This window comes from Alosa alosa, chromosome 22 (assembly GCF_017589495.1).
Source record: "Alosa alosa isolate M-15738 ecotype Scorff River chromosome 22, AALO_Geno_1.1, whole genome shotgun sequence".
NCBI lineage: Eukaryota > Metazoa > Chordata > Actinopteri > Clupeiformes > Clupeidae > Alosa > Alosa alosa.
The window spans coordinates 4,986,456-5,004,620 of record NC_063210.1 but is presented as its reverse complement, the minus strand read 5'-3'; the positions used below and the strand labels follow the sequence as shown (position 1 = coordinate 5,004,620).

Sequence of the window (18,165 nt, the reverse complement as noted above, 5' to 3'; positions counted from 1 at the left end):
CTGTGTCGGTACACAACTAGGGGAAATCCTTGATGAATCATGAACCTTGATGAAGGACCCATTCTCTCTCTCCTGAGGAGCTTCTATGATAATGCCACGAGGGTCAAATCAAGTCAAGTCACTTTATTTATATAGCACATTTAAAACAACAACGTTGACCCAAAGTGCTTCACAGGTAAGGCCATCTTACAAAAAAGCAAAGGAGGGAGATTGACAAATAAAATTGAATTTAATTTAATTAAATTAAAAAGGGGGGATATATAGTAGTGCCATTAAGATGAACAGTAAGACACAAGCCAGGAAAAAAAAGGTCATAATGCTCATAAAACTAGAGATAAAACATAGAATAAATGAATAAATAAATACACAAACAAATACACAAAGGGCTATTTAAAAAAGGGTGGTGAGGGTGGTGCTAGTGCTAAGGACCTGGGCTAGCATGCAGCAGCTAGACAAGTTGTGAATCATCATTCAAGTACCGGTTATCAGTACTGTTGTGCCATTGAGCACTTCACTCGAGTTGTTCGGGGGTGACTGGCCCTTGTATTACTTGACATATTTCAGTTGCTTTAGATGAAAGCATCAGTCAAATGACTAAGTATAAGTGTAAGTACAGTATATGCTTTTGTTTTACCGCTGAACTTCAAAGCTCGATGGTGTTTTATGCCCCCAACATTGTCTTCCAGGCAGTGCTGCCACCGCTGACTTAAAGGCACCTAATCCTAAACCTAACCCCAACCCTAACCCTAACCTTAACCCATGGCTAACCCTAGTGCCTTCCAGGCAGCGCTGCCTTGAAGACAATGTTGGGGGTATAAAACACCAAGAAGCAACTTCAAAACACTTCTCTTTGTGATTCTTCGATGAACTTGTCCTCACAGTCCACCGCCTGTACAGAGGTCGCACCTTTCACAAGGATGTCCCTGGCCTGAGCCCAGTCGGTGCGGCCGTCGGACGTGAGGAGGCCCATGGCGGGGAGCCTCTCCTCCGCATTCTCCGCCATCTTGGAGATGCGCTCCATTTGCACCAGCAGCTCCGCCTCGCCCAGCTTACGGGACTTCACCGCCACGTCCAAGACGAAGAACTGAGGAGGAGAAAGTGCCAGGTGAGGGGAAAGGTGCAAGCTGAAGGAAGTAATATAGTGCATCTGTTTGATCCAAAATAATCTGAAAACAAATCATAATAGCCAAATCAAGATCATCATAATAAGCAAGACATAGTAATAGCCTTTAACAACATCATAATGATAGGTCTCCAAAATCTATTTTATTAATCGATGGGTCTCCAAAATCTAGTCATCGTCCAACCACATGATGTCGTAAGACATATCAGTAATATAGTGGACCTGTTTGATCGAAACTAATTTGAAAACAAATCATAACAATGAAATCAAGATAGCATAAGCAAGAAATAATGCTAGTGTTTGACATCAGCACAATGATAGGTCTCCAAAATCTATTTTCATCGTCCAGCCACTTGATGTCATGACAGGACATCTCAACAACACCAATCAATGCTTTGTGGCTTCCTCTTCAGCCAATCGGTGGGCTGCAGGATGCACTCATTTAAGCTAAAACGCCCTTTTTTCTGATTAAAAGCTCATGATTAAGCTTAATAAGTGGGTCATTTATTGGCCTTTCTATGGCCAGCCTGTGAGCGCAGAGTTGTAGGAGAGAGTCGCTGAGTGTGTTTGGGCTATTTTTGCTGGCGGTGGACTCTCAGACAAAGTGGCAGATCCAATCAGCTGTAATTTGGTTAGCGGACCTGGCCCTGTATCTTTGCCACACAGGCAAGGACTCACCAGGCTGTGTGGAGATTTCCCTCAGAAATCATTTCCAGTTATGGGTTTGTGTGTGTGTGTGTGTGTGTGTCTTTGAGTGTGTGTGTCTCTATATGTGTGTCTGAATGTGAGTAAGTGTGTTCATCTGTGTGTGTGTGTGTGTATCTGTCTGTTGATTTGTGTGTGAGTGTCTATGTGAGTGTGTGTGGTGTGTGTTGTCTCCAGGTCCTAATAGGTGACGTGTGTGGTGTTCTGGCATGCTCTCAGATGTGGAGGATTAACCGGAATTTGATGCAACACACAGCTGCAAAAAAACAGTAGAACAGACCTGTTCTATCCAGTGCCTACTGTAAAGGCATAATTTACAAGCACAGTATATATTTTCTTTTGTCCACACTCTAAGGTGTGTCTAAAGTGTTCCACTGCCTTGTTCTAATTTTCTACTAAACAAAATATTTTCCTATTGCAGAGCAGTGCCACACAAGTTGATTCAAATCAGTGTTTGCCAATATTCCGGTACCTGTTCATGTAATATCTGCAAGTATAATGTGTATGTTATTTATAGTACTGAAGGCAGTTCGCAGACTTGGTCCTGTTCTCTGTCTTTTTTTGACCCTTGGCCCCTGATGGGAAAATTGCATGTTAACCTGAAGTAGTTCATCCACCTGATTCCTGATGTGTACTGCGATATCCAGATCACTGACACTGCCCTGTGGTCAGAGATTCCGTGCAGAATCCAACTATTTCAATTTAAAGAACCAGCCAGCTCATTCTTGCTGACGTGTTGTACTCGTGTTAACCATGCATAGTGTATCAAGTTTAGATACTTCATTAACCTTTAACCCCATCTTTGATATGAAACTCTTTTACTCAGTGGTTGTGTCTGACTTGGTTCTTACTGGCCACTATAATGTTCTCAAGTATTAATCAGTGTACCGTACTAGCATTTTCAGGTATCTGTACTTTACCTAAGTATTTATTTTTCTAACAACTTTTTATTTTACTCCCCTACAGTGAAAACAGTCATGTTCAACGAAGCTCAAAGTAAGTGTCAGCCTTCGTGTGAAGCCCTCCTTGTGTGAAGGCGTACACAGGTAAAAATGAGCAAGTTTACCTGTGTGCACCAAGTTCACTGAAAAAAGGGCACCGACAAAGGCAACCAGTCCTTTTGTCTCTATGTCCATCCTTTACCGAAATAATAATAATAATAATAATTTGTTGTCGTTATAGCGTTATAGGCCTACATGAACTTCATCATTAGGTAGCCTAAACCAGAAAATAGCCTACTCATAGTGCTTTAACAGTGCATGTAAACCGCTGGTCATTCAGACTCTGCTCTAGTATAATTACAACAGTTAGGGCAGGATTCGGGATCCAAGACAACTGCTTTTTGACAACTGCTTTTTTCTGGTCTGGTCACCCTATTTTAATCCCTTTTCACCTAAAGATACCCATATTTGTCAGCCATTTTTAAAAATGGCCACCATGGGTCAGAAGACCAAATCCGAGGTGCCTATGATTCTAAATTTGATCAGATCCTCTTTGTGATAAAAACATTACATTTGGTAGGAATACTCACAAAGTGATACATGATTTATGCTAAACTCCCCCACAGTTGTTAAATGGGATTCTAAAACTGATAGTTCCGGTCCTTGATTGTGATTGGCTGAATCATGTTCGATGCCGTTGTAAAATCCAGCATAAACATACACCTTAACCGCATTTCGTTCTATATTACTGCACTACCATAACTAATACAAAAGTTAAAGTAGCTGTGTCTCGACGTTGCTTGGCAACCATTCAGATAGAGGAAATATATTTCTTGGTGAAAGAATGATTATCTATGAATAAATCATTACATTTCTCCTTGCTGTGCCTTTACTTTATGAAACTTTGGTATTTAAAGTAACAGTTTTAGAAAAGCAATAAGCCGCTCGAGTCCGCAGGTTACTACGCCCCTAAGCAACTAACAACGCCCCTTAGCTGTTGTAAAATCAGTGTAACCTACGGCCGGTCGGGGCTTATTGCTTAAATATACAATTGTCGGTTACAGTTCGCTTCTTTTAACAGTAACAACTAGTAAAATAGTCCCTCAAAAAGGCTTGGAGACTTTTTACTTTTATACTTTACATTTACATTTCAGAACCTGTACTTTGGACTCTACTTATACTTTTACTAGAGTATTTTTTTCAGAAGCATCTGTACTTCTATTTGAGTAAAGAAAGTGTGTACTTTTACCATCTATGACCCTAACCCAGGGGTCGGCAACCTTTTTTGCCTAGAGAGCCACTTTTACCATTTTTTTTTTTATCTCAGAAGAGCCACATAAAGACGGTTACAAAAAAAAGTTTGGATATTTAACGCACAGTTACTTTAATTCAACAGAGGATTTTTAAATACATTTTCTACTCGTTTTAAAAGTAGGCCTAATGTGCAAGTTGAAATGTAAAGTGGAATGACAGAAGTATAGGCCTTAGGCTTCCCATGTACTGTAGGCTAAACACCACCCCCTATTTTTCCAGTGTCCTTTGGTATGCAAAGTAACATCATAGTTAACAACACAACACTCAATTTTCGTTGACATGTCATTGGTGAAATTAAACATTAGGCATACCAGATATTAGATTTGGTGATGGCCTTGGAGTCTGGCTGGCTCACATTCAGTGAGGTGAAGTTTCATGCAAGAATTGAGGCTGTCACCATTTAAGGGCAACTCCACTCAAAACTGTCATATCCATCACGGCAACTAAATACCATGGCATTGTGTTGGGGTTATGGATGTGACAGTTTTGTGCAAAACTGCCCTTAAACGTGAGCGCAGGTTTGTCTTTATATTTTTCATATGTGAGAGATTTCTCACATGCAAGTGGAACCGAAAAGGGTTAACACAGCAATACTAACTCGTTCCAGTGTGCGATATAACGGGCAGTTCATTTCGCGTTTTCAGAATCAGTCTTCAGATGGAAACTTTCCCATTTCAGCCCGCTTGTGTTCGCGCTCGCAAGCTGTGGTCGCTGACGTTTCCTTTTTGACATAAAATACATTTTAATTAAATCATTTTAATTAATTATTTTCAAAAGCTGAGCCGCATCAGAGGGATCAAAGAGCCGCATGCGGCTCCGGAGCCGCGGGTTGCCGACCCCTGCCCTATTCCTTCTAGTATACTGTATATGAAACCAGTGTTAACCATACTCTGTGTCTGGCTCTTGTTGAGTACTTTTGAGTTAACCATGCATAGTGTATGCATTGTGTATATCAATGGTAGATCCCCATCTTTGATATGTTACTCTGGTGTTGACCATACTTTGTGACTGTGTCTGACCTGGTTCTTGCAGGCCACTATGACATATTCCGGCTGGGCTCCGGCGTTGGTCCGGTAGTTAAGCTGCGTGTCCTGTTTCAGGCCGGGTCGGCGGTAGCAGCTGAAGACGCGGGAGTACTGCTCCATGCAGAGTGAGTCCCACTGCACGCCGGGGCTCAGCTGGCCGCGGGCCTTCTCCGCAGGCAGAGCCCCTCTGGGAGAAAGCAACACACAGCACAATCGAGTGACAACAGTCAAACATGAGGTTTGTTTACAGTTACATTTGTGTACATGAATTTACATGTATGTTTACATTTAAAATAATTTCACACTTTTATATACATAAAATAATATACATATCATAAAATGCACATATTAACCCATACATTATATGAAATTTAAATATATAGATTTTATATTTAGGGCCCGAGCACCAGATCGAGATGCAAAAGGCCTTTTGTTTCTGTAAGGATTATTATTATTATTATTATTATTATAGCTGGGAATATCCTGCCGTGCTTTGCCTTTTTTGAAGTGGTTCCCATGAGCAAAAACTCATGAAATTTTGCACTCACAACAGGTGAACGATAAATCTGTCTTGGACAAAGGCTTGGTCGCGAGTGTGGCCTATGGACTCCATAGCGCCCCTTATGTCACTGTAACAAGTCTCGTGGTTGGCATATACTTTCAGCTTTACACACCAAATTGGGAAGATTCATCAGATTAATTTCACATTTGGTGTATGAACTGGCAGGGGTCCTGATTTTAAATCATCAGATCAATTATTAAATTGTCATGCTCCCCCACCCCTTGCCAAGTATTCAGTGGTTCCCATGGGTGACAAGTCATGAAATTTGGCAACAGAGATTTGGCCCCTTTGGGACAATAAAGCTAACTGAACTGAGCCCAAGTGTGGCCCAGGGACTCCATGGCGCCCCTGTATATCATTGAGTCTTGTGGTCTGCAAGTCTACTTCATTATGTTCACTTCCGTACTGAGGCCAAGGCCAGAGCTATGAAACATCGGTTTCCCCAGGCCTCATCTCTGGTCTACATAGGGAAATCTCTAAGGGCTAGTCTAATCCACCACAATCTGTTTCAATAGGTTTAATCACTGTCCTCACAGGGAGATGAGGATGCACCCAAAGAGGGTCTGCACGGTCAAAGCCACTGGCACTGTCCTGCATAACATTTGTATCAACAAGCGGGTACCCCTACCAAGGCACAATCACCTGCCTGTTCAAGAGGAAGATGCTCCTGTGATGGCTAATGCCTAATAGCACACTTCCATGTGTGTGTCTGTGGTTATATAAATAAACAGGCTACACAATATCAATTAATTTCATCAGTCGGTATTTTATTATTAGGCTATTTATGATTGCCATAGGCTATCTGTATAGGCTAGCTGTATTAGGCTAGAGCCTATTTATAGCCTACTGTATGCCCTATATTCGTACAAAAATGTTAGGCTACAAAATACAAAAGGAACGCTCCTCTTCAAAAACATTGGTTAAGTTATGGCTCATCTGGTTTCGTAAAAGCTGGATTTCCCATTGCAATTTAACCTTCTCCACCTCCAATTTCTCCTGCTCAGTTTGAAGGTTTTTTGTTTCTGTCTCCACTCACACGATTTCCTTCTCGAGAGGAGTCTGCTGCAGGTTTGGTCTCACTTGTCAGACAACAACTTGGGATTCTCGTGTTTTCTGGCAGATTTGTAACTTGGTCATTTGTCAAGTTTGGATTTGCAGTAGGCTACTTGACGACATGGACTGACTCAAACATTTCTCCACGTTCATCAGCTTGCTATCTGACAAATAAGCCAAGATAAGCAGCAGTTGGAACGGTTCTTCATGAACTGAGTGAACTGATTTGTGTTCAATGTTAATGTGAGTGGGAGCAAATAGACACAATTTGCTTGTTTTATTGGTGAAAAGGGTCATCATCTGCAGCCCACCCCTGTCCATGTCTACATCGGCCCTGATGCAATGTAATATGCCATCAATCGTGCTTTTTCAATATATTATTTGTATCAATAAATCATACTTTACATATTGAAAAGTTCAAAATAACTTATAATCAATCACAAGCCCAAAGACAAAGTGGCCTTTGTTCTCTTACAGAGGAAAAGTAAGAGTGAACACTGGTTTTGAATTTAATGAGTTTACTAACTGGCAATACTGTCCCAACAGTCCTGCTAACAAAGCAACTGCTATTGAGTGAGTGGGGAGGTAGGCTACACATGTGAGGTGTGTGTGTGAGATAGGGAGTAACCTGTGTGGATGACTATTTGGATGAGTAGGCTACACATGTGAGGTGTGTGTGAGTTAGGGAGTAACCTGTGTGGATGACTATTTGGATGGGTGAGTGAATTGCTTTTACAGTGTGTCATAATGTTTCCATTCATCATATTAAGAATGTATATTTCAATACAGAACATCTTTAACATTGGTAAATTAGGCCATGACAAATTAGAATGCAGTAGGCCTACACACAACAAAAATGAGCAGGAACAGGAGTAACAGGAGAACTATCATTTTAAATTGGCCACCAGGGGCAACAGCGCTTCTGGCCCCGCCTAGCTCCTCCCCTGCACACACATCAGATATGTGCATTTATTGGTGTGAACCTGAACACACAGACTGTCATGCGAGCCCTCATGCATCTCAGGGGATTTCCCATCTAGATCATCGCTTATACAGTACACTGTGCCACAGGCAAATACAGTATGCACATACAGTATGCAAATACAGTGTATGTGCATCAAGCAGATTGACTAATTGAGAGCAATGTTCCACATACTGTGAGCACAGTGTGTATGAACTCGCACTAACTGTGAACCCTGGATCACTGAGCCAAAGTAACCTCATTATTGAGCTCAGATGTGTGTTCTTTGTCATATTCAAAACATTCTCCAAGCCCTTTAGTCCAGTATTAGACTCTGTGTACTATTATTTCAGATATGCACAGGAGAGGTGTGGAATTCCTTGTGCTATAGGTAGGGGATTTCCCACCGTGTCCAATCAACAACAAAGGCTATCTAGCATTACACAACATGACACACAAAATACAACTACAATGCATAGTTGGCACAGTAGCTGGACTTCCCAACCAAGGAACCAATGCAACAGAAACCAAATCACCAACAAAGCAATTTTCGTTGCAGAAAAAAGAGCATCACCAACAGCCTTCGATAGCATTTCTTTGGGGTCTGTGTTCATCTGTGTTTTGTTGAATTAGGCCCAAAACACCTCCAGTAGTGTCCGGCATCCCAGACCCACCTCTTCCAAAAAATTCTTCTGTCATTCATCTTCGTTGCTGTGGCCATTTATGATCTGATTAGTTACATAACCAAATTATGAAACCCCAAGTGGGCACCAACAAATAGCAACAAATTCTTTAGTCAATCCTCTCTATCTTCATTGCTAGCCTGGCTAACAACAGACCTCATCTCATTGAGACGTGAAAATCGCACGCAAGGCAGCATGTGTAAACTCAGGCTACTTCATTGCTTTGGCCTTCTATGACCTGATCAGCAACATAACCAAACAAAATGCAAGCCCTTGATGCAAGCCTCAACAAATACCACCACATTCTTCTGTCAATCCTCTTCACTGCTGTGCTCACACTCCAAATAAAATACAATATCTAGCCTCACAACAGCCACAGTGGACCAATACACTGCGGTCCTTGCAGTTGCTTTCTGGCATCCACCAGGAGTCTCTCACCCCATGCTTTGCCCCATCTTCCAGTAGGCTACTGCTTGCATTTGCCTGATGGCCACTGTCCTGTCCCTCTCGCACAAATGTTGTTATCAACAGATCTAACAGATCACCTGGTGTCAACAGATAACCTATGCTGACCTGTCTGTTACATCTCATAGCCTAAATACTGTATCAGAGATGCACTCAAAATGTCACAACTGAAGTGACACAAGCGGTACAAAGTAGCCAAGTCTGACATTGTCAATGCCCTGATTGAGGAATATTACTGGGCAACCACATAACCGGTGGTGTTTTCCGAATAGATGACTAAAGTTCTCAAGAAACTTGAGGGTATGAGAGGAAGTGAATTGTATGTGTGTGAGCAACCTACAAGTTACTCATCTTGCACTGGATCCTCTTCCTGAATCTCAATATTGACCATTCTCAATGATCACAACCAGTCTGGGCCCCGTTCCCCGAAAGCCTCGTAAGCTTAAGAGCGTCATAAAGTCCCTCGTAAGAACGTCTTAACATTTGCCGACAGTTTCCCGAAACCATCGTAGCTTAAGAGCGTTGTGAAAACACTCGTAGATCTACGAGTGCTCCAGAGTTCTCGTTACTGGCTAAGAGCGTCTTAACAGGTACTTTTCACTGAGGTCACCAAGAGGACATACAGGGGAATTACAACTTAGAATACAATTATCCAACTACGTTCCCATTCTTTATTGTATTTACTTGAGATGAATCAGCTTTTAGCGTGCAAAATAGCCTACATTTAATGGTCATAATAATGTGATTAAAAGCGGACAAAAATGCAAACAGTTATGGAATGAGACATTGCCAGAATAGTTTGCCATTATCTTTGTGTAAGTGTAGGCTATCTTCTATTAGGTCTATGAGGTAAAAGCAGAGAAAGGAAAATGTGGTTTAGTCTGTGCTGTGTCAAAATGTAAGCCTAGACTTATGTTATTTACAATAAGCCTACACATTTCCTCACTTTCTTACTCGACCTCTTTCTTATCTTCAAACTTCTTCTTAAGTGACACAAACATAAACGGTGCAACAACCTAATCTTAAATAATTACAATTATTTATGTCACTCTAGCTGTCTGGCTTCTCAGTTAGAGTAGCCAGGCAGCTACAGTGCTACACTCTGGGATCTTTACTGTAAAATCATGCAGTGTTGCACTGTAGCTGCCTGGCTACTCTTGCTGTTGGTTGCAGCAACTCGAGCCTGGTAGCACCGATTTTTTTTTTTTTGTCAGACTGACAGTAGGCTACTCAGTGTGACTTCGAGAAACAGAGATCTATGTGAAAAATTAGTTTTTCTTTAAGGCATTAGAAGGGGCCCCTGGCCCCTGCCTACAGCCGGCCCTGATCAGTATATGTGAAGAATGACGAAGATGTAGGCCTATGGTAAAATATGTATCTGTATTAATTATTAGTTCCTGCTTTCAATCCCTTTTCACCTCACAAAATCTATATTTGGCGGCCATTTTTAATTCCGAGGCACCTACGATTCTGATCAGACCTTTGTAACTTTTTATACCAAATTTGATGCTTTTATAACAAATTGATCATTTTTTGTGCTTAACTGCCACACTATCTTTCTAATTAATTAAGCTATTAATTTCACTGCATTTCTTACTTCCAGTAACTATATGCATGTGACAATAAACTTCCTTGTATCCTTGTATCTGACTCAAAGAGAACCTCAAAGTATTTTCCATAAAGTGAAACTTGGCAGAGACCTCCACTCTCCAAGTACCATTTTAGATGATGAATTTGTGCGTATGTCGTCTGTCATTCATTTCTTTAACATGTCTTACAACATAACAAATGCATTCATAGTCTAGTGATCAGAAATCACCGTGTCTACAGGCCTCTTATGCATTACATGTAGGGGATAATGTATGGAACGCCCGTCATTATCGGCCTGAAGGGACTTATTTTCCCAATGATGACTGGCGTTCAAATTATCCCACTTATTATATGGCTACTTGGCAAAACGAAAAAATAAACTCCACATGATATGTCTCTTTACATTTATTTAATAAATAAACTACACATGATATGTGTCTTTACATTTATTTGCTACCATTTCATCGTGGCTTTTGCTGAGAAACAAATAGTTTGCAACACACGCTGAACTTAAATCAAACATTCTTTAGAAAACAGCAGATCAACCGTCTGCTTTCACTTTTGAATGAAGTTCCATTGCAAGAAGTGACCAAACTACTTAAGGAGTGATACGAAAGACGTGAATCAGAAGCACAAAACCCGTTGTCATTGACAGCGGTAACCTTATGTTTCAGCGGTGATTACATGAATATATTAGAACGTTGGGAAATCCCATTCAAGTCAATGGAGCGTTCTACTGCCATTGTGAAGGGCCGCATAAGACATTTTATATAATTGCCTACAACAATGTTCAGCTACTAGTAATTATGCAGATCATAAAATACTATTACTGTAATAATCAACGTATATATCAACTCCAAGTAACATGAATTCCAAAAAGAGGGGACAATATATAGTAATAGTAATATATAGTAATATATAGTAATATATAGTGTCCCCCTCCGTCCCTGATTCACATAGTCCATATGTTAACACTGGGGAGCGTGCAGGATGGGCACTTACGTGTCGAGCATCGCCTTATACTCCAGAACTCCTGCAACAAGACGAGCAGCGAATCTGTAACGAGCAGAAATGAGAGGAACACACTGACTGTAGCTCACTTGGGTACAAACAAAACCAATGTGTTGATGCTCTGTTTAGTGAAAGGAACTTGTACATTAGTTATAGACTAAAAAAACAAGATTGTTGATGACAGTGATTAAATAGCTTATAGATGATGTATCAACTGTGTGCAGAGTGTTTGGAGAGAGTTTAACACAGGATACAAGTGTGTTGTAAGTCCAGTCTATAGAATATAGTCATTCATTCATCCATTCATCCATTCATCTCATCGTGAAGCTATTTTATCACAGTTTAGTAATAGTTATATTCAGCTGTTTTTTACCTATATTTTTTAACCGAAAACTAATGCTTAATGAAAAATATGTGCTCTTTTCTAAGCTTGTAGATCCTTTCATTTGTTTCATCTCATTCTTCTTGTAAAGGCATAAAACATGCACACTCTCACACTATAATACTGTACACACTCCACCCTCCTATGTTGTCCAATCTAGGTCTGGTAATTAAATTATTGTTGGATTACCAGGCTACACAGGAGCTGGGCGTGTTTGCCTCTCCCTCTATCTCTCTCACTGTCTTTGTGTGTGTGTGCATGTGTGTCTGCGCATGTGTGTGTGTGTGTGTGTACACATGCTCATACTTGTGTGTGTGTCTGTGCTTATGTGTGTGTGTGTGTGTGTGTGTAAGAGAGAGAGAGAGAGAGAGAGAGAGAGAGAGAGAGAGAGAGAGGGAGGGATGAGAGATGGAGGGAGTGGATGGGAGGAGAAAAAGAGCACAGACACAAGTCAAGTCTTATGGTTTGTGTCATTTGTCTCAGGCCTGTTGTGTTCAAAGGTAGATCAATAACCGAGAGAGAGAGAGAGAGAGAGAGAGAGAGAGAGAGCGGAGAAGGGGGAGAGGGTGGGAGGGAAAGCAAGACCAACAGTGGGAGAAAGAAAAGGAGAGGAGAAAAAGAATGATAGAAAGAGGCAGTGTGAGAGGGATAGTAAGAGAACAAGATACACAGAAAAATAAACAGAGAGAGAGAGAGAGAGAGAGTAGAGACTAAAAGAAAGAGGAAGAGACAGAGACAGAGTGACAGACAGAGGGAGGACAAAAATGAGACAGAGAAAGCGAAAGAGTGAAAGAGCTGGGGAGTTGGAGAGGAAGAGATGGAGAGAGGAAGAGAGAGAGAGAGAATGAAGTGAGAGAGCCTGTGGCTGCTCAGCTTTTCCAGCAATCTCTCAGGGATGCTTAGTGCTGTCGCGCCCCATCAAATAAAAGCCCGTGTCAGTGCCCCGCCAACCAGCCTCCCCGCTCTCCCTCCATCCCTCTCCCTCCCTCCATTCCTTTCTTTCTTTCTCTCTCTCGCTCGCTCTCTCTCTGTCTATCACCCTAACCCACTCCCCTCCCTTCTCTCCCTCCATCCCCCTCTCCCTCCCTCCTTCCGTTTCTCCCATGCCCTGGAAACATTCACTTAGTGAGCCATGGGCTGACAAAAGCTAATGGTGAGTTACAGTCGCCCGGCTGAACTCCTGTGTGCCTCTAACAGACCACAGGCCTTTTAATAAGGGGCCGAGATTTAAAGCCCGGTGCGGGGCCTTGTCCTTGGTGTGAATCAGATCAACTGCCTCAACTGGGCCATGTACAGTATGTGTGTATACCCAACTCGCCGGTCAAGGCAACAACTGTGACTCCGAATCCATGTGACTCCATCTTTGATCTAGTCTCAAAAAGTCAGATGTACAATGTATTGTACACCATAACAATATATCAATTGAACAAATACGGGCTATCACTACTAGAGAATTTGGTTCAAATGTACATGTGAACTATTGGCATAGTGCTAACATTTTCAAACATGCACCAACAATCTATATTGTACGTAAACAGTTGAATGGAGTGTATACATTCACCCAGAAAATCATGACAAGGATGCTATCTTGTAAGAGCAGATCATTTGACTACAGCACCATGATAACTGTGAAGCCTCCACTTCCGCCACATGGTACAGTACTTACATGGGAAAGTTATTTGGCCCAAAGTGTTCTGGATGGATGATCATGAAAATTTGCCTGCTGATGATTAAAAAATATTGCCCAACAACCTTTGCCTGCTGATGATTAAGAAATATTGCCCAACAACCTTTGCCTGCTGATGATTAAGAAATATTGCCCAACAACCTGTAAGGCTAAAGACTGTAAAGTCATCAAAGTCAAAGTCAGCTTTATTGTCAATTTCTTCACATGTTCCAGACATACAAAGAGATCGAAATTACGTTTCTCACTATCCCACGGTGAAGACAAGACATATTTTACCAATTTAAGTCCACAGACAAGCATAACATTCAAGTAAACAAGAAAGTAAGTAAATAAGTAAATAAGAGGGCACATATAGTAATGAAAAAAATAAGAGCAGCAAAATTTGGTTGAAATTGTGCATAGACAGTCAATAAAATACTAGTGCAAAGTCAGGCCAATAAGTCATTATTGATGGACTGGTTACATTTGAATAGGATAACCTGGCAGAGCTCACTGAACTAATCAGCTCGTAGAAACACACTGTCAGTGTGGTACGTACCTGAGCGAGTCCTTTCTGTCTGTAAAGAACTGTTTTGGGAGGACCATGACGGGACTGGAGTTTACTGGCAGTGCTAATCGGTTGTTCAAGTACATATCATGGAGCCAATAGTCGTACACCTGAAACACAGACAAAAAAAGTTTTCAAGATTCAAGAGATTTATTTGTCATATGTGATTGTACATCTGTTTTAATATCATAAAGTGCAAATATATGTAAAGATTGGTTGATCAACATAAGTTTAAAGTGTCATCAGGTTAGTCTATATGGCCTGGGTGAAGATATTCTTTTTAGAGGCTATATGATTTGTAAAATAGTTAGTATTTACTGTAGATAGCACATTTTTATGCACATAGTGCAACCAAAAGCGATATATCATCAAAGTTCTTTGTACTCAGTATATCACATAACAGGTGGATATATTACATCAGAACCCAATGATTGTCAATGGTAGTGAAATCACTACCTATATTTTACTCAGATGACAAATATTTACTTTGTCTTTATAGATTTAGCCTATGAACAATAACTCTAATGGACGTTTCTCTGCATAACTCTTGAGAGCTCTTTGGCTACACAGTTAGGCCTACCAGTCATCCAGTGAGGGAAGAATGTTCTTCCCTGAGAAAAGCTTTCATCTGTGAGACTTCTTTGGGTTGGGCTTACTATGCTTTTTTTTTTTATTTTTTTTAAACCCACAGGGAAACTCATTTGTCTAAGTCTCGGACACTGTGTGCGTCAGGGGGCTCTTGCTCCGCGTGCCCTTTGTTAACCCCCGTCCATCTTCGGTGTCCGATCAGTTACTTTGACGACAGACGGTGTTCTGCGCAATAGAGCGAGACTGGTCATCAATACAGGGCGACCCAGCGTTTGTCAGGTACGGGGAAGAGGGGACGGGAGGCGGAGAGGCGGTTGTGTGGCGGGGAGTATGATAGATATCGGGGATCTGAAATCCATTAGCTTCGTGCGGCAGTTTAGATTGAACCCCCCAATGGTGAATGGCTCATGTGATAGGTCTGGATACACTGTTTACACTCTTTCATTGAACTCGTCCTCTCCTGCGTCACCTTCTCAAATGGTTTGTTTTTGCCAAACCCATATAGCTACCGTTAAAATCAAACAAATGTAGGCTATTACTGAATTATTAACGAGTATATTTATTACCAAAAGAAGAAGCCTAGTAAACACAAACTCCCTGTCCGACCATGTAACGTGCGGTTGTATGCAGAAATGTACCCAGTTTTCGGTTCTATCCCTGCGCTCTTGCAGTTTTCTCTGGAGTATCTCGCCAATGCCTCCAGCTTTTCCGAACTCCTCCACGATGGCTTGTGTGTCCCGGAACTTCTGATCCGGCACCAGGTGCCTCATACACCGCAAGTACATATTCAGCGTCTGGTGCAGAGAAGGGACCGGAACCTTGGGTAAGGCCTGTACGTGTAGAAACAGCACTTTCGTTAGAACATATAAATTCTTTCGTTTGAACGTTGTTATATACCAACTTATTTCTCATTAGATTGCCTTACAGCGTTTATTCATGAGCCAGAAAGGTTTTAATTGTTAAAAATTTAAATCTTTCTGAAGTTTTTTCTCATCTCCGTTTGAGCTTGTATTCACAGAGAGCACCATACATAATTAATCGAGAATTGCTTGGAGACATGCACTGATTGGAAACCCTTGTGGGAAAGACATTTTTCCTCTTCCTTAACTCTTATGTCCTTGGGTAACATGCTAATGACGAGGCTTCAAAAATAGCCCCTAAGTGACTTGTAAACAGTCCGCAACTAACGTAGCCCAGCGCAATATGCATAATTCAGCAATGAAAGAAATGTAAGATTAATTGCCATTGTATCATGGTTTTGATTTACTGTCATGTTTTGCATCAACATCTTTACTCAACGGGATAGGCTAGGGTATTGATGGTCATATCGGTTTGAAATTTGACTGCCATATAATTTTACTGAAGGACTACATAGGCTACCTTTTATTCCATTCACTCACTGAACTGACAGCTCATTCTCACGGTCAAAAATCGCATGTTGTTTAAATTGGCCAGGAGACTATTCGTGTGCACCCAAATTAATCTAGGTCTTAAAAATATGTTTTCCTTTACTTTCCATTTTCTGTTTACCCGGATACACACCCACAATATCAGTATTTAGATATTATGCTATACCGTGATAGATCCAGGACGAATTTTTCTTATACTTCACTTCCTTCCGTTAAGATTTTCCTTCTTTAGCCATGCAACTGACCCTGTGAGTATTTCATATTGTTTTCTTTAAATGTCCATGAAAACACAGCCTTTGCTATTTTCACGATGAGAAACATTCACATTCCATCGGGCGGAGAAAACAGCTGTTTGCCGTCTTTCTCCAAGTCCTTCGAGCGTCCAGCGTGCTGAAAGAATTCGCCCCTAGTGGTCACAACATGCACGTACTTTCCATGGACAATCCCATCTCTCAGTGCTGCCGAAACTCCCGTCTTTCCCTTAAAGTCGTATCTTATGGTAATCTCAGTGTTATGCATGGATTTTGAATTATAACGTCCATGTCCCTGCGGTCATTTTAACTGGTAGGCTACACAAACCAATAACAATAATACATAACAATAATAAAAAGTAGGCTAAATAAAAAACTACTAGTGGCTGTAAACTTACAGCGCTGTCCTTGCGGCCTTGGGACAATTGTTTCTCCAAGATAGGCATACTTGTCTTTGGTCGGGTGAAGATGCAGACTCCCGTCAGTTCAGCAGGACAACCTAAGTCCTGCAATCCACATTTTAAATTGTCAATCTTGCAATAATCAAATTTCATTGTTAAACGTATACAGGATTGTAGTTCTACAGTTGGCAATTACTTAATTAAAACACAAGTTTTTGCATCATATCTGGACACCTCTTTTTGGAGTTGCTGAAAACTTTACTGTGCAAAATTGCACAGTAACATGGTAATTCTATGAACCATCCCGGCTCTTACTCTGAAACATGTCAAAGTTCAATGACGATATATTCTTTTTTAAAGCTAGGCTACTTTAGAAGTTACTTACTAACTAATTTACTAACAGACCTTTGTTTTAAAACCAATTCCTTATACAATAATGTAAACAAACTTTGGTGATTACCTGGAGATTAATTCCAGTCAGTAGGACGAATATATTGGCAGAGTCCTCTCCATCCCTCCTCGCCGATGCCTGATCCGGTTCTACGATGCTCCCAGATGCGAGTGAGCGGCGCGGACGTTCCCAGTCATCGCGTCATCCAGCCGTCGGTGTCTTGGACGGTTTTCTTACTGAGCAAGTGAAACGTGCTGAAGGTGCTTGCGTCTACCTACGCCCGCGGGCCAGAAACTCCTCCCATCGAAAACTATTCGCGGAAGCATATTTATGTGACAGCTTTCCCCCCTCCCTGCCCACCTATGCAAAGAATATTATGGATGAGTCGATAAAAACTGGCTGCAAGTATAGCCCAGTAAGTCACTTCATTTTGGATGTGAAGTTAGGTGGAAGGGTTTGGACTGGGGGGCTGAGTTTACCCCCACAGCAGACTAGCGTTTATGACGGTTTCACTGTTTTTGGAAGCATAAACAGAAAATGCTGCAACCTATTGCAGATATGATAAAGACACAGATCATCATTTTCTGCCCGTGTTATCTTCACATGTCTGGCCATTTTCAGTTAGGGGGCAGCTGCTCTCTCTCTCTCTCTCTCTCTCTCTCTCTCTCTCTCTCTCTCTCTCGTACTCTCATTTTTTAAATGTTTAATTCTGTGAGGATCTGAACATGTTTATTTCTTATAGGATGATGAACTGGATGATAGAAGAATGATGAAGTTATTTTTCATTATCGGCCAATGTGACCTGTTCCACGTAGCTTTCTGTGTCGTTTGATATTTGTTCGTCCTTTAACATGCATTTGAACTTGAAAAATGATTCTTATCATTCTTATCAAGCAAAATCATTCTTATCAAGCAAGATGTCTGTCTCCAACTTATTTGAAGACCCGCCAGATCAAACTAATTGAAAGTCCAAAGAACTTACTGTGGTGCACTACGTTTTAATCCCAAATATAGGTTATCAATTAGATAGGCTACTCCTGAAATCCAAGAAAAAAGTTTCGTTTCGTTTTTTTTCA

At 41.2% G+C, this 18,165-nt stretch overlaps 1 protein-coding gene across 1 annotated transcript in view; it reads right to left on the bottom strand.

The window, feature by feature from the left end:
* Positions 1–17,317, bottom strand: part of LOC125287837 (choline O-acetyltransferase-like) — a 25,503-nt gene extending 8,186 nt beyond the window's left edge. The window contains exons 1-7 of the mRNA XM_048233880.1: positions 17,159–17,317; positions 16,696–16,803; positions 15,276–15,467; positions 14,041–14,159; positions 11,425–11,478; positions 5,103–5,295; positions 907–1,084 (exon numbers count right to left, since the gene is read on the bottom strand). Of these exons, the coding sequence (XP_048089837.1) occupies positions 907–1,084; positions 5,103–5,295; positions 11,425–11,478; positions 14,041–14,159; positions 15,276–15,467; positions 16,696–16,743 (784 nt within the window). The 5' untranslated portion in view covers positions 16,744–16,803; positions 17,159–17,317. The remainder of the gene's footprint in view (positions 1–906; positions 1,085–5,102; positions 5,296–11,424; positions 11,479–14,040; positions 14,160–15,275; positions 15,468–16,695; positions 16,804–17,158) is intronic.
* Between the last annotated feature and the right edge of the window lie 848 nt (positions 17,318–18,165).